Source organism: Stegostoma tigrinum, chromosome 1 (assembly GCF_030684315.1).
Source record: "Stegostoma tigrinum isolate sSteTig4 chromosome 1, sSteTig4.hap1, whole genome shotgun sequence".
Taxonomy (NCBI): domain Eukaryota; kingdom Metazoa; phylum Chordata; class Chondrichthyes; order Orectolobiformes; family Stegostomatidae; genus Stegostoma; species Stegostoma tigrinum.
Window position 1 is genome coordinate 6,332,570 of NC_081354.1, and position 24,043 is coordinate 6,356,612.

The 24,043-nt window shown below is 44.5% G+C and overlaps 1 protein-coding gene across 9 annotated transcripts in view; it reads right to left on the reverse strand.

Moving 5' to 3' along the window:
- Window positions 1-24,043, reverse strand: part of bmpr1ba (bone morphogenetic protein receptor, type IBa) — a 466,435-nt gene that overhangs the window by 7,620 nt on the left and 434,772 nt on the right. For all 9 annotated transcript variants that reach the window (XM_059649546.1, XM_059649318.1, XM_059649359.1 and 6 more), the window contains 6 exons: window positions 17,381-17,477; window positions 16,089-16,227; window positions 14,869-15,061; window positions 7,281-7,578; window positions 4,889-5,064; window positions 1,241-1,371 (listed from right to left, as the gene is read on the reverse strand). In XM_059649546.1, coding sequence (XP_059505529.1) covers window positions 1,241-1,371; window positions 4,889-5,064; window positions 7,281-7,578; window positions 14,869-15,061; window positions 16,089-16,227; window positions 17,381-17,477 — 1,034 coding nt within the window. The remainder of the gene's footprint in view (window positions 1-1,240; window positions 1,372-4,888; window positions 5,065-7,280; window positions 7,579-14,868; window positions 15,062-16,088; window positions 16,228-17,380; window positions 17,478-24,043) is intronic.

Sequence of the window (24,043 nt, forward strand, 5' to 3'; positions counted from 1 at the left end):
AACCTTGCATTTGCCCCATCTCTGTTACCTGTTCCAGTCCCTGAATTCTCCACCATTCCCGTGCTCCTCCTGTTCCACCCTCTTGCCTAACCCCAATTTTAGTCGCTCCATGGATTTTAAAGAGGCTCCAAGATGAGGAGATGAATGTGAGGTCTTGAAGGGATTTCTGAGAATATCCCATAGATTTCAGATTGTAGATGGGACCAGAGTTTACAGGGACAAAGTTGTGTGTGTGTGTGTGTGTGTGTGTGTGTGTGTGTGTGTGTGTGTGTGTGTGTGTGTGTGTGTGTGTGTGTGTGTGTGTGTGTGTGTGTGTGTGTGTGTCAAACACAGGCGGGAAAGTCGGCTGATAAAATGCAGCTACTTACAATATCAACTGAAATAACCAAAATGGTCACTATTTATTCTGTACGGATTGAATGTTACAGTGTAGCATTAAAATAAATTAATCAGATCACAAAACCTGTTACTGTTTTCAATGTGGAAGTATTGAAGCTGATTGGGAGTCAGCACTGATAATAATTAACCTTGGTATTCACAGAATTATTCCTGTAGGAATAATTCAGATTTAACAGCCTTAAAAGACAGAGTTAGGGATCAGTACTAGAGGTAGCACCAAAGAGGGAACAGAAGATCTTGTTGGTCAAGTGTGAAACGCATAAGTGGAAATAACTACAAAACCTAGCAAAATAGAAATTTGGGAAGGGAACTGGCAAAACACATGCCACTAGTTTCTCGGTGTCTGGGTGCTCGGTGGTAAACGTGGCCTGGCATCTCTCTGTGAGGTCTCCAAGGACAGCCCATCACACCTACAGTTATCGACTCGGAGAAATCCCGATGTTAATCTGCTGAAACGTAATCTGGAGAACACACAATGAAGTTGTTTCCAAAGAACAGTCATCCTGGAATTGAAATGCTGACTCTGTATCTCTCTCTCTCTGTATCTGCAGATGCTGCCAGACCTGCTGAGTTCCTCCAGCACTTTCTGATCTCCAGCATCCACAGTACTTTGCTTTTTATTATGGGAAATGGGTGACTGTGATGTTTCTGATGTGATGAGCTTTCAATTCCAGATTAAATGAATTAATTCAAGTGAAATGGCACCAGGGTGGGATTTGAAATCTTGCTCTTGTATTATTAGTCTTGTCACAGAACTATTAATGCTGCCACCTTACTCTTCCATTGCTCTGTTACACCAGCTGCCTACCCCATACGCATCTTTAACAAATGTCTATTTTACCTCGTCACTGGTCCATCGATTGGGGAAGGATGGTCTCAGCCGCTTGATACACACAACCTCCCTCATATCCTCAAAGGATGGGTCACTGGGCACCAGGTCATGGTAAGGGAGCTGGTATTCTTCAACAATGCCTATCGATGGAAATGCAACACAGCACTGACAAATCACATAATGCAGGATGTGTTCTATTGAAATATGACCCATCAATCCAGCTCTCCCCTCAGTGGCAGATGTCATAAATCACTCAGCACCTCTGGCCTGTCTCAAGGTTGTGTCAACCTTGGTTTCCAACCAACTATTCAGAGCAGGAACAAGAGTAGCTCAGCACTGACCCCTGCTGGAACTCCTCTTGACAGCCTTGTGGTGAGCGAAGTGACCAGGAAGGGAGTATTAGACAAGGAGCCACAGAAAGATCCAAATGATCTTTATCTTTGACATAATGGGATCATGTCGAACATAGCCAGTAATTGATGGTGTTGTTAGCACACTAATATGTGGTGTGTTACCATGTTTCTGACCATCACAACCAGCAGAGGAAGGTGAAACGTTAAAAAATGCATCAAATATTGAAATTATTTACATAGGTCATGTTGAAAAAAAAACCCTATTCAAACAAAAACCAGGGTGACATCTTTACAGCAGCTGTAAATTAGTCAGCAACATGCTGTTTATTGATCTCTGCACTGCTATTCCTCAGCAATCAGAAAAAGTGAGCTGTAAAATATTACAGCCTCAACTGATGGACAAGGCTCAACTCACCAGGGATTTACTCTCAGACAGTTCACAAGGTGGGACTCAAACTCCAACACATACCCACACACACCTCACACTCACAGTGTCACATACACTCTCCACACTGTCACATGCATACAGTCTCATTCATTCTCTGAACCTGTCTGAACCAAATACAGAAGCAAGCAAATGGGGCATCTTTGGGCAAATCTGCCATCCTTCATCTGACTCCCTTCATTAGCTTGCACGATTCATTGCAAACAAAATGATTTAAAACAACTAAATAATCATAGGAACATGAGGAGACCCTCAGGCCTGTTTAGCTGTTCAGTTAACTCAAGAGTGATTTATATCGTTAACTCCATTTAATACTACTGTTAAGTAGCTTTTGATATTGACAACTCCTCATTTACAAATACTTCCACCTGATTTTAAACACCCTATGTTGATGGCCATGTCTTCAAACCTGCCAGGTCCTAATCTCTGGATTTCCCTCCCTAAATCTCTCTGCCATTCCAAATCTCGTTCTTCCCTTCTCTAAGAGACTCCATAAAACCTGTGTCTTTGACCGAGTTTTTGTCCTAATGTATCTTTACAGTGTCAAATTTTGTTTGATTTCATTCCTCTGAAGCACTTGGGAATTTCGCTATTTTAAAGTCACCATGCAGATGAAAGTTGTTGCTGTTTCCGAACAAAACATTTCCATGGGAACGCTCTGCATTCCCTTGCAGTAATAATGTTTGACCAGAAGCAATACAGTCATGAACACTGTTTCAGAGATAGTAGGAACTGCAGATGCTGGAAAATCTGAGATACCAAGGTGTAGAGCTGGATGAACACAGAAGGCCAAGCAGCATCAGAGGAGCAGGAAGGGTGTCGTTTCGGGCCTAGACCCTTCTTCGGAAAAAGGGTCTGAAGAAGGTTTCTGAAGAAGGGTCTAGGCCTGAAACGTCAGCCTTCCTGCTCCTCTGATGCTGCTTGGTCTGCTGTGTTCATCCAGCTCTACACCTTGGTATCTCAGTCATGAACATTTGTGTTTGTTTATGTTGTCTGTAGAATCTGTAATTGTTTTTCAGAAGGGTTGGAAAAGATTTTTAGACGTTTGCACTCATTGTCAGTGGAGTTGATTTCAGGGAGAAAATTCAGATCAGAGCCACGTGGCTCGAGAAAGCTGAGAGCTGCAACGCAATGGACAGCTGCAGCAAAGGGGTAGACAAAGAAGACACATCTATAAGGACAGAGCTAGTGGGAACGGCAGACGCTGCAGAATCCGAGATAACAAAGTGTGAAGCTGGATGAACACAGCAGGCCAAGCAGCATCTCAGGAGCACAAAAGCTGGAGATAATGGGAACTGCAGATACTGGAGAATCCAAGATAACAACGTGTGAAGCTGGATGAACACAGCAGGCCAAGCAGCATCTCAGGAGCACAAAAGCTCTTGTGCTCCTAAGATGCTGCTTGACCTGCTGTGTTCATCCAGCTTCACATATTTATAAGGAGCTGTGTGTTTGTAATACAGTGTAGACCACTGCCCACAGAGTTCAAACAGGGATGGTGTATTTGACAAATGTATGCTTTTGCTTCAGTTTTACCTGATCCAAAAAGATTATTTCACAGAATTGATTGAAAGGTTGGTAAAGGAGTCTCCGGGGCTTCTATGACATCAGGATCGTGACCAACCTAGCTAAAAAGATTCTACGGGTATGTGCTATTCAGGTGACAGCTGTCTCCAGAGGTCTCAGGTATAGAATCACTGAGTGATAGAAGCAAACCACAGGTGATCTTCCTAACAGCAACCCACCTAGACACACCCCCTGCCCTAGCTCTGTATTGCCCATGGCTAATCCAACAAACCTGCACACTATGGGGCAATTTAGCACGGCCAACCCACCCTACCCTGCACATCTTTGGACTGTGGCAGGAAACCGGAGCACCCGGAGGAAACCCACGCAGACACAGGCAGAATGTGCAAACTCCACAAAGACAGTCGCCTGAGGGTGGAATTGAATGTGGGTTCCTGGCACCATGAGGCAGGAGTGCTAACCACTGAGCCAGGGTATCGGTAGAATAAAACTGTTGATGGACACGACTCAAGGATCAAGTGATCGAGTGAAAAAGTGAGAGTAGCTACATACAGAGAACATGTTACAGAGCTGTGGAGTGGCACATCGGGTCACGTGTTTACGGGGAATGAGACATGCGCTTGGCGTTTGTGAAACGGATCTTTGTTGTATTGACTATTTACGGTGAAACTCAGTTGAAGTATCATTTGTCGGTAAACTCATGCTTACTTTGTGTTGATACTGATTTGCGTTAAGGCACAAGTTACAAAGAGTGATACATAGAACATAGAACAGTACAGCACAGAACAGGCCCTTCAGCCCACAATGTTGTGCCGACCATTGATCCTCATGTATGCACCCTCAAATTTCTGTGACCATATACATGTCCAGCAGTCTCTTAAATGACCCCAATGACCTTGCTTCCACAACTGCTGCTGGCAACGCATTCCATGCTCTCACAACTCTCTGCGTAAAGAACCCGCCTCTGACATCCCCTCTATACTTTCCACCAACCAGCTTAAAACTATGACCCCTCGTGCTAGCCATTTCTGCCCTGGGAAATAGTCTCTGGCTATCAACTCTATCTATGCCTCTCATTATCTTGTATACCTCAATTAGGTCCCCTCTCCTCCTCCTTTTCTCCAATGAAAAGAGACCGAGCTCAGTCAACCTCTCTTCATAAGATAAGCCCTCCAGTCCAGGCAGCATCCTGGTAAACCTCCTCTGAACTCTTGTTGGTAATTTCATCATTAGGGAGAAGATCGGTCAAGTTTGATTTCTCGCTCCCCCTTACCGGCAACAAATGCAGATCACAACAATACAAGCAGGAGAAGAGGCACCGGGCAGACTTACCTACAGAAACGCAACGGCGAGCTATTTCCCAGAGGATCAGGCCAAAGCTGTACATATCTGCCATGATGTATGATTGGAAATGGTTACGATTGAGACTTTCATCCAACACTTCCGGTGCCATGTAACGTTTAGTGCCTACCCTGGTGTTGAGCGGTATATCCACTTCATTGGTGTCACTGTAGAGGTGGAAGGAAGAGAGTCACTTTCTTCGGCTCATTTCTGGGGACATTCCTTAGAGAAAACTTGTTTCTAAAAGTCTCTCTTTTGAGTCGATGTACTGGGGAGAACGCCTGAGCAATCCCAGTGCAGAGTAACGAGACAAGTGGAGATATGTGTGCGTTGTATCACCGGGACGATGACAAGTGGGGAGTGAGCACAGACTGACCTGGAGTCACACTGCAAGTCCGTGGCTCAGGAAAGTTGTTATCACTCCCCTATCAGTTTGGAAACAAGTCAGAGGCAACAGAAGTAAAGGGCTGAATGGAATGGCCGAGCAAGATTAAATATCGCTTCACAGGCAGCAGTTAAGGTCTGAAATGCTCTAACTGGTGGGGCTCAAGGAAGAGATCCAATTAGAGACTTCAAAAGGGAATTGGGTAAATAACTGGACGCTGAGTTGTGTGGAAACAGCAGGAGACAGTGGGAACACAGGACTGCACTTTAAAAGTGTAAGCCCAGGCTCAATGGGCTCAATATAGTCTCCCATGATTCTGCACTGTTTTCAGACATACTTGAGTGTTGGGGGAAGCAGCACAGCCCTGTTGAGCTGAATGGCCTGGTGTACCTTCCATACAATAGGGAGAGTCTGAAAGGAGGCCACGCCCAATAACAGACAGAGCAGGAGGGTGAGAGAGACAGAGAGAGAGAGAGAGAGAGAGAGATGCAAAGGGATAAGCTGAGGGATAGTGACAGAAAGAGAAAGGCAGGCAGACACAGATAGAGAGACACAGACAGACAGGGGGAAAATACATAGAGAATCATCATCATCAAATCCCTACAGTGTGGGAACAGGCCATTCAGCCCAACAGGTCCACACCGACACACTCCAAACAGCATCCCACTCGGACTCACCCTCCTACCCCACCCCTGCATTTCCCACGGCCAAGCCAACCAGCCTACACTACGGGCAATTCAGCACAGCCAATCCACCTAACCTGCACATCTTTGGACTGTGGGGGGAAGCCCACACAGACACGGGGAGAATGGGCAAATTCTACACAGACAGTCACCCTGATGCAGGAGTTAAACCCAGGTCCCTGGAACTGTGAGGCAGCAGTGCTAACCACTGGGCCACTGTGCTGCCCTGAAAGAGTGAGAGAGGCAAAGAGAGAGAGAATGTCACACACACACACACACACACACACACACACACACACACACACACACACACACACACACACACACACACACACACACACACACACACAGAACACGCACCCCCCCCCCCCCAAATTAAAGATGTGACTACGAGAGATTAACAGAAAGAGAGGTGGTCCTCCCTTCTGATGTCACTGTGCCATGTTCTTGGTCCCTGGTGCAGGGGCTTTAGGTTAAGTCTGTCTTCTGTGTCGTCTGATTTGAGTGTCCTACCTGATTTACATTCCCAGCAGAAATTTCTGAGGCTGGAACACAAAGCACTCCTTGTCTGGGTGGCCGTGCTACTCAGTGGGGCAGGCTATTAACTCTTGTTTCCCTAGAATATGTCCGCAACGGAACCAGTTGCCAAAGGGAAATAGTCAGAGCCCCATCAATTAAAATCATCCAGCAGTTTCAGACAGATTATATCTAAGTTTCTTGTTATGATGACCACCATTTCTGTGGATCACAGGTTTAACAAGTGTTAATCTTATAACTACTGGTGGAATACAGAAATTAATGATGTCAAGACAACTAAAGCAGGAGCAGAAGAGGATCCTCATGTGTCTTGAGTATAGCCCCAAGAGAAAAGATTACTATAAGTACTGGTTTCATTTGGCTGTTTACATTTTCCTAGGCTGGAGGTCGCTATTGCGAGGGGGCATAGTTTTAAAGTGAGTGCAGTTCGATGTAGGGAAAAGGTGGGGGAAACAAGGTGTTGCAAAATCAGCACCTGACAGAAATCGGGGAAGAGTTGGCAGCTTTGAAAGGTGAGGTTAAAATAGTTTCAGAGACAGTAGGAACTGCAGGTGCTGGAGAATCTGAGATAACACGGTGTACAACTGGACGAACACAGCGGGCTGAGCAGTACCAGAGGAGCAGGAAGGCTGCTGTTTCGGGCCTGGACCCATTTTTCTGTAGAAGGGTCTAGGCCCCGAAACGCCAAGCTTTCCTGCTCCTCTGATGCTACTTGGCCCGCTGTGTGCGTCCAGCTCCACACCGTGTATATCCTAGCTTTGAAAGGTGAGTAGCTCACCTGATGAATTTAACAGCCAGGCCCAGATCGGCGATACAGCACATCCCATTCTTCTTCACCAAGATGTTTTTGCTCTTCAGGTCGCGGTGGGCGATCGCTGGCTTTCCCTGCGTTCCAAAGATCTCCGTGTGCAAATGACAGAGCCCGCTGACGGTGGAGTATGCCAGCTTCAGCATGGCTTTCGTGTCAAGGGTTGTGGACTTTAAGTAATCGTAAAGAGATCCATTCTCGTGGTAGTCTGTGATCAGATACAGCTGGGTCCATGACCCTGTCCCTTTAATGTCAGCAGCAATGAATCCTAAACAAAGACAGAGACACAGCCAATCTGTAATGGTAATCAATGTCGCTGTTTGAGCGTTGAGCAAATTATCCCGTCAACATTTCAGGGAGAATATCGTGAAGGAATGCCGCGGTATAAGGCCTGAAGGTTTTGGCTTAGTGGCATTATTACTGGACTGCTAATCCAGAGGCCCAGCTAATGTTCTGGGGACCCAGGTTCAAATCCTCCCATGACAGATAGTGGAATCGGAATTCATACTTCTTTTTTAAAATAATCTGGAATACAGAGTCTAACGACAACCATGAATTCATTGACAATTGTTGGGAAAAAACCCATCTGGTTCATTAATGTCTTTTTGGGAAGGAAACTGCCATCCTTAACTGGTCTGGCCCACATGTGACTCCCAGACCCACAGCAATGTGGTTGACCCTGAACAATTAAGGCCTGGCCAGTGATGCACTCATTTCATGAAAGAATAAAAAATGTGTCACTGCTCAGAACAGTACAGCAGAGTTCAGACCCTTCAGCCCACGATGTTGTGCCGACCTATTATGCTACTAGGATCAAACTACCCTGCATACCCTACATTTTACTATCCTCCATGTGCCTATCCAAGAGTCACTTAAAAGTCTCCAAAGTATGTGACTGCAAGTTTTTCATCTTGCACTAAAGGTCAAAGACCAAATTTCAAATGACCGGCACAGCTTATATTACGGGAGTAAAAGGTGCTGATTGGTTGTCATGTCAATTCAGATTGACCAAGACATTTCCACAGAGAGAGCAACAGGGTATTCTTCGAGGCTCATCAGGTATATACAAAATAGGGACAAAGTTGATATTGTTTTTGTTGTTTGCAGCGAACAGGTCCCTATATATATGTATACATCACTTGCGGCAGGAGGAAGTCAGCCATGCTACAAGCTTTTTTCCCTGAAATTAGTGTAACTATTAGCACAATCAGGATTGTTCAGCAAATGAGATATAATCACGGAATTTTTCATTCTTGTATTTCTCCTGACAAGGGCAAGAGAAATAAATTCAGCAAAATGTCTACTTTTTGAATGGCATATAAGTCTGGACTGCATCTATAAGGGAAATGACAGTTGTTAGTATGGTTCTTCTAAGTGCATAGAAAAGTGCAGGGAGATATAAGAGAGGTTTACTATATCGTGAAATTGTACATAAGGTGATAGGGAGTTCAAAACTAACGGCAGTAAGCATCAAACTCCATTTAATAGAGAAAAAGATATAGAGCCCTTAAAGATAGTGGAATCAAGGGTTATGGGGATAAGGCAGGAACAGGATACTGATTGTGGATGATCAGCCATAATAATGAATGGTGGTGCTGGCTCGAAGAGCCGAATGGCCTACTCTTGCACCTATTGTCTATTGTCGATTGTCTATAATAAATCCAACAGGGAATTTAGGAGAAAAATCTCCAGTCAAACTATGGTAAGCATGCGGAATATGCTATTGCGGAGTGTTCTTAAGGTAAATAGCAAAGATGTATTTATGAGTAGATTAGATATACATTTGAGTGAGTAAACAATAGAGGGATTTTCTGACAGGGTGACAGGAAGTTTCTGACAGAATGGGAGGAAGCCGGTTCTGAACTGCAGCCACATTCTCACCAGCCTGGATATAAAGAATCCCTCGTGAATTAACTTATTAACTCAGGCCTTCCCAAAGTGGGAGTCCACACCTCAAGCAGGTCAACGAGCTGGTTCAGAGATTTGGTAGGGTGCAGGAGGCTTCGTCTACACTAGATTGCTGAGACTTTTGATGTAAGGCCATTTTCCTGCCTTTTCAACATATCTCTCCATATTACCTAAAATGAGACAATGTTCCATTGAACCTGCCTCCTGCACATTTCCAGGCACTACATTCCACACCCTCACTACATGCTGTGTGAAAAAGATTTTTCTCAGCCTCTGAACTGTTTCTTTTGCAAAGCAGTTTACAACCGTGCCCTCTGGTTCTCCATCCATTTACAAGCAGGAACAGCTTTCCTGTTTCCACTGTGTCCAGACCCCTCATGATTTTGAAAACTTCTATCAATCTCCCCTCAGCCTTCTCCTGTCCAAGGAGAACAGTCCCAGTTTCTCCAACCTTTCCTCATAACTGAATGTCTCATCCCTGGAACCATTCACACCAAACTCTTCGGCAATATCTCTACTACATTCATGTCCTACCTATCTCAGAATCATACTCTGCCAGTGTCCTTTAAAGATTCATCAACATCTCCCTGCTCATGTACTCTATATCCCTATTAAGGAAGCCTAGAACACTGTATATTTTGTCTGCATCTCTCTCTGTAATGACTTAATGTTGAATGTTTAACTTATTTCTTTATTTTTCAAATTTGTACCTAAGATTTTGTTCCTAGGTACCTTTGTATCTAGAATGATGCTGTGGATGGCAACATTTGCACACTTTTCACTGAACCCCTGTCCTCGAGTACACATGACAATAAAACCTAAATCTAATCGTATGTACGTACACCCATGTCTCTCTGCTCCTGAATGCCTTTTAGAATAGTCCCCTTTATTATACACTGTCTCTTTATGTATCACTTCACTTTTCTCTGCCTCGAACATGATCTGCCACCTATCTGCCCACTTCAACAACTTGTCAATGTCCTTTGAAGTTCTGTCCTTCTCACTGTTTATAGTTCTTCCAAGTTTTGTGTCACAGTAATGTAGGGTGTCATGAGCTCTGAGGCAGTAAGTGCTGCCATAGAACCCTGACTGAGTTACATTAGCTGTGCTCTAACAGGTCCCCGTGCTTTCCCATTGACACCCCGACTGTTTTCATCCATTTCTCCACCACCACTGCGCCCGCCCCCAGTATCCTCCTCTCTCAGTCCTTCCCCCATGCCCCCCACCAACACCATGCTCTCAATGAGGGATGGAGGGAGTGCCCAGCAGCTTTTGTGCCTCAAAAATGGGGTCACAGTGGACAAACATTAGTGAGGCACGGTGTTATCTTACATTTGTAACACCTCACTTTGGTCTTCTCTGCAAGTGGAAACATCTCCACTGCATCAACACCATCAAACTCCTTCATAATTTTAAGATTTAAGTTTTTTTTAAGTTTTAAGAACCTCCCGTTTCAAATCGATGCTATCAGTAGCTCTCTGAGTAACTCTGTCACTTGTAACACATTGTACTAAACTTCTATAGACTGTTTCTTTACCGCATGGCAGCATTCCAGTGTGCCTCCATGCTATGGAGTAATGAGGGACGTGAAATACGAAAAGGGTGGGGGGAGGTCAGTGTTTGCTTCTTGGTTCATGTCACAATTACAGTATGTAACATGATGGGAGACACAGACAATTCAGCTTGTGACAGTCAGACTATTTCCACAATGGTTAAGGTTTAGCTGAAGATCAAGTGAGGTCCCACTGGGTTTGAACTCAGTGATCAGAGCTGCAAGGTCACATGAATGAGAGGCACCTAAAACAAAGCCAATATACTCCAGGGGTATTGTGGAAAATCAACAACGCAGATTAGATTTCATACATTCTGAAAGTCAACTTGAAGCGCGGGAGCAATCTGTGTGAATTTGATAGACTGATTCACTGAGGCCAGACTTTGTCCAACGCATTTAAACCTCTCTACCCACTTAAAATAGACAAAGATAGCAGGAAGAGACAAAGGAGTTAGATATCACCCTGGGGAGATATGGCATCTTGGGTAATTATACCATATTGATGTGTTCTTCAAAATCTTTCACGGGTTTGTGGCAAGGCTTGCATAAGTTACACATCCCTAATAACTTCTACATTCAGTAACTCATTATGGTTATATTAGAAAGGCTCAATCTCATTGCTGTGCATCGAGAGTCACATGTAGGCTAGACTGGATAAGAATGGCCCATTTCATTCCCTAAAGGAAATTACAGCACCAACTGGGTTGTACAATTGATCATTGTTGCCAAAAGTTACTATTGCAGAGATAAGATTTACATTTTAATATAATTTATTCATTCAATATAATTCCACTAACTACCATGGTGGGATTTGAACCTATAGCCCAGGCTAACATTTGAAGTATTAGACTTAGCGATGTTATCAACATACCACCACCTTCCTGTAATAGCATGCTACTATTGGATGTATATGATGGTAAAATTGCAACTTTTTCACCTAAATAGAGGATATCTGCACTATCACCTTACTTAACCCAGCACTTTAATAGAAATTTGTCAATTATTGATAACTAATTTACTGAAGATCCTTCAGTCTCACTAGGTCACAGTCCTGGAACTCCCTCCATCAAGGCGTTGTGTTCTACCCATAGCATGTGAACTGCAGTGTTTCAAGAAGGTGGACGCGCTAAAATTGCCCTGTGATGTCTAGGGATGTGCAGGGTGGTTGGGTTAGCCATGGTGAAAAACCCATTACAGGGATGGGATTGGGGTGTTAGGTCAGCTTGAAATGCCCTTCAGAGGGTCAGTACAGACTTGATGGCCCAAATGGCCTCTTTCTGCCCTGCGGGGATTCTGTGAAGGCAGCTCACTAGCACCTCCGCAAGGCGAGCTAAAAAGTGAATGCTGGCCAGAGATGCCCACGCCCCATGAATGAATGTTAAAAAAAGCTGACAAACATTCAGAGTTAAAATGTAACAGGGTTGTATGCCACCTCTAAAGGACACATCTGATGATCATAATGCTAACGGAGGTTAGGGTTTCCAATCTACACCAAAGTAAATATTTCAGAACAATGCCTCTTACTGTAAATACAAACGAAGAAAGCTAGACATTCCTGAGAAGGTTGTCAGACTGCCCTCAGATTGGAATGTAGTCCAGAGGAGTGGTTAACGCAAGATTGTTAAATTCTCCAGGATCATCCGGGGATCAAAGATTAATCTCCTGGACACAAACTGTGAGCAAATCCAAGAGGAAAAGTCTGAGGGATATTTTAACAATAATAATAATTGAACGCTTAGGTTCTATAGTTCTTGAAATATTGGAGTTGGGTGAAATGAAGTTTGGCAGGGGAGGGTCAAAAACAAAGGGCAGAAGGCCACATTTTTCTAGGGAATCAGAGGCATCAGAAGTCATCAGTTAAACTGTATTGATAAAGGGACCAAATCAGTCAACTGGAAGATCTGGGGTGGGGTGGGGTGGGGGAAGAAAATCAGGGAAAAAGCAAGAAATGGGATTTGTTTGAAGTTGTTCCACCAGAGACAGCACACAGATAATTGGATGAAAGGATTTCTTCTGCACTGTAAATTTTGCTGATGCCTTCTTTTAGCATGGCAGGTTACAGTAAAATTATAGCCCTGAAGGAAGCCATCACACTACTTTGAAAGAACAACCAGGTAGTCACATTGCCTATTGTCCTGCACGTACTTTCCTTCAAATTCTCCTTTGTTTATTATTATGCAAGCATTTTCAAGCCTTATAGACAGTGTGTGCCAGATCACAGACACTTGCCACTTCAAGAAAATTCTCACCTTTTACCTTTTGAAGCTTTTGGCAATTTTCTTAAATCTGTGTCCACTGGTTTCTGACCTTCCTGCCAGTTTCTACCTATGATACAGATGGACCTGGTACTGGACTAACAGCCCAAGGGTCACAGCTAATGGTCTAGAGATTTTTTGTTGGCTTAGGTCCTGTCATGGGGAATTTAAATTCAACAGATGAAATAAATTCAGAAAAAAGAGTCAGCAAGACAACTAACACTCATTTGTCGTAAAGAAACATCTGGTTCATTCATGTTCTCTCAGAGGGAAATCTGCCATCCTCGCTTGGTCTGGCCTACCCACAACTCTAGACCCACAGCAATGTGGTTGGCTCCTAAACAGCACTCTGAAGTGGTCATGCAAGCCAATCCGTTGTACTTAAGTAGACAGCGATTGTGTAAGATAAATTCTACTTTGCCATCACCAAAACCTTTCTGCAGAGTGTTTGGACTTTTTGTGAGGCCTCAGTGTCATCACATCTCAGTCAAGGTTCTTGGGAACAGATGTCCAACATCCTACATTGTCCCATCAGAAAGTGGCCAACTGCAAAATCCAATGGGTAGAGGAAGTCTTGACAGAATTGAGTCTGCTCTATGTGCACAATCCTACCCCACCACTACCCTCCGCTCTACCCTCTTGCCAACAGCCCCACTGACGATTGCGCTCCCACTTTAGCGTCCAGTTGATGATTTTAGTTGATTGAGGTCAGAGGCCAGCTTTTCTGGGCACCTCTGACCATCCCTTCCAGCTACACAATGCTCCGAGATGCCTGTGTGGCTCCCATTTTGACTTCAGGAGCATCCCCAATTTTAATTGCTGTTCTTCTAGCACTGTGCCTTCGGCAGCCAAGGCCCTAAATCCTGAGTCCTTTCCCGGAAACTCTCGCCTCCCTTTAAGATCCTTACTCCTAAAAACGTCTTAGGCCAAATATTAAATAAAAACTGAAAGAACTGCGGACGCTGTAAATCAGGGCTAAGAACAGAAGTTGCTGGAAAAGCTCAGCAGGTCTGGCAGCATCTGTGAAGAAAAAAAATCAGAGTTAGCGGTTTGGGTGCTGCGGTTCTGAGGCAGGGTCACATTAACTCTGATTTATTTTCTCCCCCACAGATGCTGCCAGACCTCCTGAGCTGTCCCAGCAACTTGGCAAAATGTTATCTCCTTACGTGACTTAATTGAATTGACTTGAATTGAAATGAATGGCACTCAACTCAGTCCAGAGAACGTTCACTCAATTGCCTCCTGGCAAGGTAGAACAGATTAGGCAGACTCCCATTGTAGTTTAGAAGAATGAGAGCCAAATTGATTCTGAGGGGACTTAGCAGAGCAGCTGCTGCTCTGCAGTGAAATCCAGAAGGTGAGTGCACTGTTTCAGAATAAATGGTGAACATATTCCCCCATAGAGTCAAGAGCCAGAGAGTGGAATTCTCGACGACAGCCTGTAGTGGAGGGCTGAAACACTGAATACATTCACGGCTGAGTTAGTCGGAATCTTGAACTAGCGGCACATTATATGGTATTAGCCATGACGTGATGCCAGGATTTGATCAGCTATGATTGTATTGAATAGTGAAGCTGGCTCAAGGGGGCTGGATCCTGCTCCTATTTCTTACATCCTTTTCCTCTGAAGTTTCATGCTCTGTTTGAGAACAGTTTTGTGAAGTTCATCAGGAAATTTTACCCCCTCAGAGGTGCTACATAAATGCAGACTGCTGTTGTTACCACTGATGACAACTTAGCCTCTGGCCAATTACCCAGCATGCAGAGCTCAGAGCCTGTGTGCAGGAGGGACGTTTATAAGTTACTGTTAGCCTTCGCTGAACGTCAGTTTGCGTTGACTCACCAAGGATGTTCTCATGTCTCATTAGCACAGTCTGATAGATTTCTGTCTCCCTGAACCAGCTGGCCTCCTCCATGGTGAAGAAGACTTTCACCGCAACCTTCTCACCACGCCATCTTCCCATCCAGACTTCACCGTAACGCCCCTTCCCAATCTGCTTCACCATCTGAATCTGCTTAGCTATCGTCCTCTGCACCTGAAAGCACAAACATCAGGCACACCTCAAACTCAAATCAAAAATACTTATCGAGCCATATCCCTATGCACAGGGCACTGGTGGGAGCACATCTACAATACTGTGAGGTCTCCTTTTTCATAGCCTGGTGTTAATGCATTAGCAGCAGCTCAGAGAAGGTTTAGCAGCCTAATAGCCTGAAAAGGTGGCTTGCCTTTTGAGGAGAGTTTGGGCAGGTTAGGCCTGTATCAATTGGAGTTTAGATGCTACGCATATAAATTTCTGAGAGATTTGACAGGCTGGAAGAGGAGAGGATATTTCCTCTTACGGGTGTCAGAGGTCATTGTTTAAAAACCAAGAAGTATCCATTGAAGAATCGTAGAAGCCCTCCAGTGTGGAGAGAGGTCACTGAAGGGCGTCTCACCCAGACCATCCCCATAACCCTACTTTCACCATGATCAATCCACCCTAACCTGCACATCCGTGGACTGTGGGAGGAAATCCAAGCAGACACAGGGAGAATATTCAAACTCCACATAGACAGTTGCCGAGGGTGGAACCGAACCCAGGTCCCTGGCGCTGTGAGGCCACTGAGCCACTGTGCTGCCCTAGAGTGCAGGCTGAGATGAAGAGAAATGCAGAAGCCAAGTTGTGCACAGCAAGCTCCAACAAACAGCCAATGTGATCATGAACAGATTGTTTCTGTTTACAGTTCGAAAGGGGGTTGTTGCGGGGTTGGTGAGGGGGGTGGGGGAGGTCTCAGGGAGAAAGCCCCTGCTTTTCTTCATAACACGGATTCTCTTACATCCAGGAAAAGGGGCATCAGTTTAATGTCTCCTCCACGAGGTGACCTCTGACAGCACAGCCCTCCTTCAGGGCATGGGCTGTTACTGTGCACAATTGTCAAAGCCAACAGTGGTCACTTTATGAATTGCAGAGGATTTATCAGAGGAAGGAAATGCACTGGCGCTGAAAAGGAGTCCTGAGGCACTTCCATGAATTTGCATGGATGAGGAGGGCTGCGAGTCCTGAAGTGCATGCTGCTCACCAGGAGAGGGAGCCCTGAGCCACTGCCTGAGCTCTGTGACTGTTCAATCAGGTCCTTGAGGGATTCTCCAGGTGGGATGAACGTTTCGTCTTGCTCAATGCCCATGTTGTACCGCGGTCTCTCCTCTTGTCTTTTGTACCTTAAAAGGGAGCAAAGCAACATTAAAATGTGTGCGATAGCAAGCAGCTGTTAAAGAAACACTCATTGGTTTACTGTCCTCTGGACCTACATTATTATGTTTTATCAAAGCTCCTGCCTTCATTGCGTTTTGAGAACACATTGACCCCATTATAGTGAAAGACACCACTTTGCCTTTGATGATTAACTTCAAACCAGGTGATTAATCTTCCCAGGGGTGAATATTTCCTTGCAGATTAATGTCTGACGTTTTTCAGATGTGAAGACAGAAAGGCCAATGATAAACAGCCGTGGTGTCTGGTTAACTCCTTCCTGAGGTTTCATGGTTACTCAGTGGCCCTTTGAACACCTTGTTAAACAAGAGGTTCCCAGGGTGGGGGTGGCTCAGATTGAACGCAAATGACCTCCTTAGGAGAACAACTGGAATCACAGTAATTTCACACAATGTTGCATTTGCTCGGACAAAGCTACTATAGTCCCACTCAAAAGAGATGACCAGTGACTGTTTAACTTAAGGGTCACCAGATGTGGGAGGGGAAAGAGGTTGAGAAGGAGGGTGGTTTGGCTGGGATAGAAGCTGAACCCACACTGTTGGTATCCCTCTGCTTCACAAACCAGCTGTCCAACCAACTGAGCTAACCAGCCCCTCAGTAGGCAATGTTACAAGAGGAAACAAATGAACTAACAAGTGAACGGGAGTGACAGTGATGGGCGGAGGTGGGGGAAATAGGGTGGAGAGTGTCTCTCCAGTGGGGGACTGACTAAATATCAAGTGACCACCTGCTGAGGTGAGATGTTGGGGGGGGGAGTAGGGGGAAGGGGGAGGTGCATTGCGAATGTTGGCAAAGTGTTGGGAATGTGCGCGGGGTTGGGGCAGAGTGACAGAGTGTGGCGGGGGGGGTACGGGAGGGGTGGGGATGGTGCTGTAGAATGGTTACTGTTCCCTCAATCACGTGACTGGGGAAGCAGCATGGTGAGCAGGCGGAGAAGGAGTGAGGGGTCAAATAGGGATGAATAGGATGTGGAATGAACTGGGAGTGAGGCAGGGCAACAGGAAGCAGAGTGACAGAACAATTCTGACCAAAGACAGAGAGAGAATACATTTTCTGAACTAAATTTTTATAATCGAACGCCTATATGAACATGGGACTGACCTGAAGTAGCAGAAAATGATGAGTAAAGCCAGGATGATGCTACAAACAGTAACAGAGATCAGGAGGGTTATGTGATAAGTGCTTCCATCCACAAAATCTGTGTGAAAACACAAAAAGAGTGAATCAATATAAAACCACCTGTGTTATGGAGAGAGACAGAGACATGCTGTCAAAACTTCCCATCTTGCACTCATCAGGACAAAATTACAAGAATATCCAATCTTAAAGGGAACAACATGAGAAGAGAGTGCTGATGGGTTGATAATTGGGCTCGGACTCTCAGAAATGTTGAAATAGATGTCATGCCCCTGCCTAGTTTTTGTTTCAATTCAATTTGACTTCAGACTACATTATGGCACTCCAACAGAGCAATATAAAATCAGGAGTAGGTCAATCAATGCATTGAGCCAGATCATGGTGTGACATTCATCAACATATCTTTCCTGGACTATGTCCACCTTCCTTCATATCTCCAGAAATCTATTCATCCTTGTCTTGATCATGGCCAAACGATTGAGCTTGCACAGGCCTGCAGGGTAGAGAATTCCACACAGTTTCACCACTCTGAGTGAAGACATTCTTCATCACCAGTCTTCAATTGTCTACTCCTCATCCTGAGATTAGGTTCCCTGGTTTTCAAGTCACCAGCCAGGGAAGACACTGATATGGACCATGTTTTGCTCTGTAGGAATTTTGTAACCTTCAATGATTTCACCTCTCTTTCCTCGATACACCAGAGAGCGCAGCCTCAGTTTAGAACTGAGATGAGGAGGAATTTCTTTGGCCAGAGGGTGGTTAATCTATGGAACTCATTGCCTGTGGAAGTCAAGTTACTGATTACCTTGAAGACAGGAATAGATAGGTGCTTGATTGGAAAGGGAGTCAAAGGTTATAGGGAGAAGGTAGAAGAATGGATTTGAGAAACATATCAGCCATGATTCAAATGGTGGAGCAGATCTGATGGGCCGAATGGCCTAATTCTGCTCTTATATCTTATAGCCTTAGAATACAGGCCTGTTTTCCTCCATTTCTCTTCATAAAACAATCCTGCCATCTCAAGGATTAATCTGGTGAACATCCATTGCATTCCCTTTATGGTAATCGTATCCTTCCTTTGATAAGGAGTCCAAAACTACACACAGTATTCCAGATGCGCTGTCAGCAAGTCATTGCACAACTGCAGCATGATGGCATTATTTATGTATCCAAATCCCCGTGCAGTCAAGACTAATTTATCATTGGTCTTACTTATTACCTGCTGCACCTGCATGTCAACTTTTCGTGACTCGTAAACAAAATCCCATTGGACATCCTTACCTCCAAACCTCTCACCACTGCAGAAATATTCTGCCTTTCAGTTTTCTTTCTACCAAAGTGAGAACACCACACTTATTCATATCTGAAACAAACCTGAATTTAATCAGGCTTAATCCCATCATTTAGCAAGTCTGAAAGACTTTGTTCCTTTGAAGTATTGGTAAAAGAAGTAAAATAATTTTGAAAAATAAGTTTGGATTTGTCAGGTATTTTAAAGCTGTAAAAGCCTCTTAATGGCATTACACAGGGGATTTATCAGACAAAATAAGGCACTAACACTCAAAGGAGAAAGGACAGCAGATGACCAGAGAGATACATTTTCGAGAACATCTTGCAGGAAAAGAGAAGAATAGAGAGTGGAGTAGTTTATGTAATTCGAGAGCTCACAGCCACCAAACAGAAGGAAATCAAGGATACATAAGGGGTTAAAAATTAGAGGAGCGCAGAGAACTTTCACCCAGCTAAGGTCAGCTGACAAAGAATTCCCTTTTAAGCAAAGTATTTATTATTCTTCATGCTTAATCTACATATTTAGAAATTCATTTTCACAGATGCTTTCACCAAATGGTCATGACCGCCAAAATATTTATCTTGTATTGTGTACTGATGTAGTCCAGTTGTTTATCTTTAGTCTGTTATTATACATAAAAGATAAGGGAATTTCATCCAATCAACCTGCACAAACTATTGCCTTTGTAAGGAATACAGAGGAGCTGAAGTTAAAATTACATTCCAAATTGAGTCCAGTAAAAAATTCATTAAAAAAGAAAACAATTAAACATTGAGAATTTTTGAAGTCAGGTCCATATTCACCCTTTTATATAGTCTTTGACCAAGGGAAAAACTGGCTATTGACAATGTTTGTTACTGTATGATCAAAGATACTTCACAGTTTCACGAATGGTCCCCCCTCCCCACTGCAGCCTCACAGCCCTACTCCGTCCTTACCTTACCTGCCTAGCTGTGGGGGCAGATTTACTCCCAGCAGAGACCAGCAGACCCAGTGGCACTGCTGACATGCCAACACTCAGATTGGCTGGCAGTCATTATATGTGGGTTTTTACAAATTTATTCATGGGACATGGCGTCATTGGCTAGGTCAGCATTAATGCCCGTCCCCAGTTGCCCTTGAGAAGCTGCCTTCATTCACCATTGGAGTCCATATGCTATGGGAGACCCACAATGCTGTTAGGGAGCAACTTACAGGATTTTGACCCAGCAACAGAAAAGGAATGACGATATATTCCCAAGTCAGGATGGTGAGTGCCTTGGAGCGGAAATTGTAGGTGGTGGTGTTCCATGGATTTACTTCCCTTATCCTTGGAGATGGAAGTGATGATGGATCCTGTGACCCTCGAACTCGAAATGTTAACTCAGTTTCTCTCTTCACAGATGCTGCCAGATCTGCTGAGTTTCTCCAGCAATTTTGGTCTTTGTTTGTTTCAGATTTCTGCGGTTCTTTGCTTTTTAATCTTTAACAATATAAGTGAATGGAGCATTGTTGGAGCTGCATTCATACAGGAAAGTGAGGAGTATGCTATCACAGAGATAGTAGGAACTGCAGATGCTGGACAATCTGAGATAACAAGCTGTAGAGCTGGATGAATACAGCAGGTCACGCAGCATCAGAGGAGCAGGAAAGCTGACGTTTCGGGTCTAGACCCTTCTTCAGAAAACTTCATTTGCTGAGGAAGGATCCAGGCCCGAAAAGTCAGCCTTCCTGCTCCTCTGATGCTGCTTGGCCTGCTGTGTTCACCCCGCTCTACATCTTGTTATCTCAGTGTACTATCACACTCTTGATTTGTACCTTGTTGATGTTAGACTCACTGCAGATTTCTAGCCCCTGACATGTTATTGTAGGTGATAATGGGAACTGCAGATGCTGGAGAATCCAAGATAATAAAATGTGAGGCTGGATGAACACAGCAGGCCCAGCAGCATCTCAGGAGCACAAAAGCTGACGTTTCGGGCCTAGACCCTTCTGATGAAGGGTCTAGGACCGAAACGTCAGCTTTTGTGCTCCTGAGATGCTGCTGGGCCTGCTGTGTTCATCCAGCCTCACATTTTATTATCTATGTTATTGCAGGTGCTGTGTTTACATGGCAAGTCCAGTTCAGTTTCCGGTGAATGGTAACATTAGAATCTCATTAATAAGGCATTTAATGTCAAGGGGCAGTAGTTAGATTCTCTCTTGTTGGAGATGACCATGACTTGCCGCTTCTCAGGCCAAGCCTGGGTGCTGTCCAGGTCTTGCTGCATTTGGGCATGGACTGCTTCAGTATCTGTAGCCACCCTTAATAAGGACAGTGTTCATTGGTGCAGACACTTAAGAAACCACTCTGACAAAATGCTTAAAGCCTCGTGTATCACATCCATGAAGAGGAAAACACTTTTGCATACACAGGAAAATTCCGTGCTACGGAAGTCACTCTCTTCGAGACAGAAACATTTGTTGATGTGTTGACTGTGTTGACTGGAGGGCCGTGTAAAGGAATCAAAAGCCAATTATTTGGCTTAAGTTTCAGCGGAGGAAAATCTTGATATCCGAGCATTTACAAGCAAGAGTAAAAAGCAAAGAACCGCAGAATTCTGAAACAAAGAAAGTCCAAAATTGCTGGAGAAACTCAGCAGATCTGGCAGCATCTGTGAAGCGAGAAACAGAGTTAACATTTCAAGTTTGAGGGTCACAGGATCCATCATCACTTCCATCTCCAAGGATAAATTCCGTGCTACGGAAGTCACTCTCTTCGAGACAGAAACATTTTGCAACGGTGTGAATCAGAGTTCACAAACCAATGATAGGGAGTCAGCGTTAGAGAGTCTGGTGCCAGTTTGCAGTTCTCATTTGCATCACCATTAAATAAATGTACTGGTCAGATGCCCCCAGTATCACCTTTGTGGAATCTTCCAGACCCAGGACCGGGAACGTCTGTCCAACTGTACCGTCCTGACCCAAGGCTCAGTGCTGTACAATTGATGGCCCAAAACAGCTCTGCCAGGCAAGCATGTTGCTTCAAGTGCCTGGCACCAGGCTCCCTGCTCCACTCGCAACTCCCCCATGGCACAGGACTGCCAGCAGGACAGCAGAAGTACTTAAAGAGCTTCCTCAAAGTATCGGCGAAGAGATCAAACAACGCACCGAGTCACAGGGCTGGTGGTTGGTCAAAACGGAGAAGTTATTTCCCAGAGACCTCGTCAGGAACAGGCCGAGGTAAGAGCAAAGCATCAACGGGAGCGCATGAGCCTTCAAACTAAAAGGCCCATCTACCCGTCCCTTCCAGCACCACCCATCCCACTTGGCACAGAATCTGAATGTTTGACTCATCCACCATCGAATGGGCGCAGAAACAAGTCACCCTCAATGCTCAGAGCCTGCATAAGGCAAAGGCAACAGAGGAAAAGGCACCCACTCCATCATTTTTGTTGATGCTCATGATGAGTTTTACGTGCTGTCCTTCAACGCCCATCAACCTCACCTAACCGCAAAGGAAAAGCTGAACACGATGAACGAGATGAATCCTACACCCATTGATCTCTCTGGAAATAAAGTGATTAGATTTCCACTTCACGCTGAAGTGCAAAAAGGAAGAGTAGGTCAGCCCTGAGGGGAATATTCTCTTACTGTCACAAGTGTCTGCTGAAAAAATTGTTAGCCTCTTCATGTGCAGCGCGCCCTGCTTGGCAAAATACTGACAGGACAATTCTCAATCTGTTCAGGGCTGTGTTGACTGGAGGGCTGTGTAAAGGAATCAAAAGCCAATTATTTGGCTTAAGTTTCAGCAGAGGAAAATCTTGATATCCGAGCATTTACAAGGAAGAAAGAAAAGATGTGCACTGATCCGTGTCTGCCATCACCAGTGCAAGACAAATGGTGCAAGCTGCTTCTGATCTGTTGAAGCATCTGCTGAAACTGAAACATGACCCTGGAGGTTTGGGTCTCATATCAGGGCCGAACACACTCAAAAGCAGTCTCTCTTCCATGGTTTATCAACGATTTACCATTTATGGCCAGCACTTTATTTCTTTCTGAAATGCGTGCCTTGTAACGGTTTAAGATGTCAGTATCTATCAATTTTAAACACGCTGTGATTTGATGGCTCAGGCTGTGACATAACAAGGTGGAGAGATCACTGCTGAATGTAAAGAGATACTCTCTACAATGCATTGAGGAAATGCAATGGCCCACCAGATATTACACCTCCGACAATTAAATACAACATTACATCCAAGATATTTCTTAAACAATGGACTACAACAATGGGTGCACTAAAACAAACACAGACAGAAAAATAAATGCGTGCCCAGTTCAACTCTCACCAAATTTTTGCATTAATCTGGGATTAAGTTAATGGCTTCTAGTGGTGTGTTTCATCTCTCCAATTTTACCAAATAATGTTGTGTAAAAATGCACATGACTATGTAATTTGAATCTTTAAATACAGTCGTAGAGTCACACGACACAGAAACAGGCCCTTTGGCCCAACTGCATGTTCACCAGGTTTGCTCAACTGAACTGGACCCATTTGCCTGTGTTTGCTCCATATCCCTCTAACATATCCCACCGGGCTCGAAATGCTAACTCCGCTTTCATAGAATCATTGAATCCCTACAGCGTGGAAGTAGGCCATTCAATCCATTAGGTCCACACTGACCGTCAAGAAGAGTAGCCCACCCAGACTCACCCATCCCTGTAACCCTGCATGTTCCATGGTTAACCCACATGACCTACACATCTCTGACACTATGGACAATGTAGCACGGCCAATCCACTTATGCTGCACATCTTTAGTCTGTGGGAGCAGCCGGAGGAAACCCACGCAAACACGGGGAGAATGTGCAAACTCCACACAGACAGTCGCCCAAGGGTGGGATTAAACCCAGGTCCCCGGCCCGGCGAGCCACTATGCCGCCCATAGACACTGCCAGACCTGCTGAGTTTCTCCAGCAATTTCTGTCTTTGCTTCCCAGTTGCAGTATCCATAGTTCTTTGTTTTATTTCACTATGGTTCCCCTTCCGTTTCTATGGCAACATTTCATTTGATCAGAATCATACTGTCAACCAATCAGCACCCTCTTTCTCCTTTAGTTTCAACTGTTGTGGTCATTTGAAATTTGGCATTCTAGCATTTGTCCTGATGAATGTGAGATGGAAAACTACGACAACATGTCTCTCTTTTAAGCACAGTTCAAAGCTTGACAAGCATGATATTCTTTCGAAAAGGTCTCCAAGACATGGGTGCCAGAAAAAAAAACTTATGTGCCATGTCATCCAAATTTTCGCACCAGCCTTATTCAGGGGCAGATTCATAACCTGGAATTATATTGTAATTAATCATGAAAGGACGC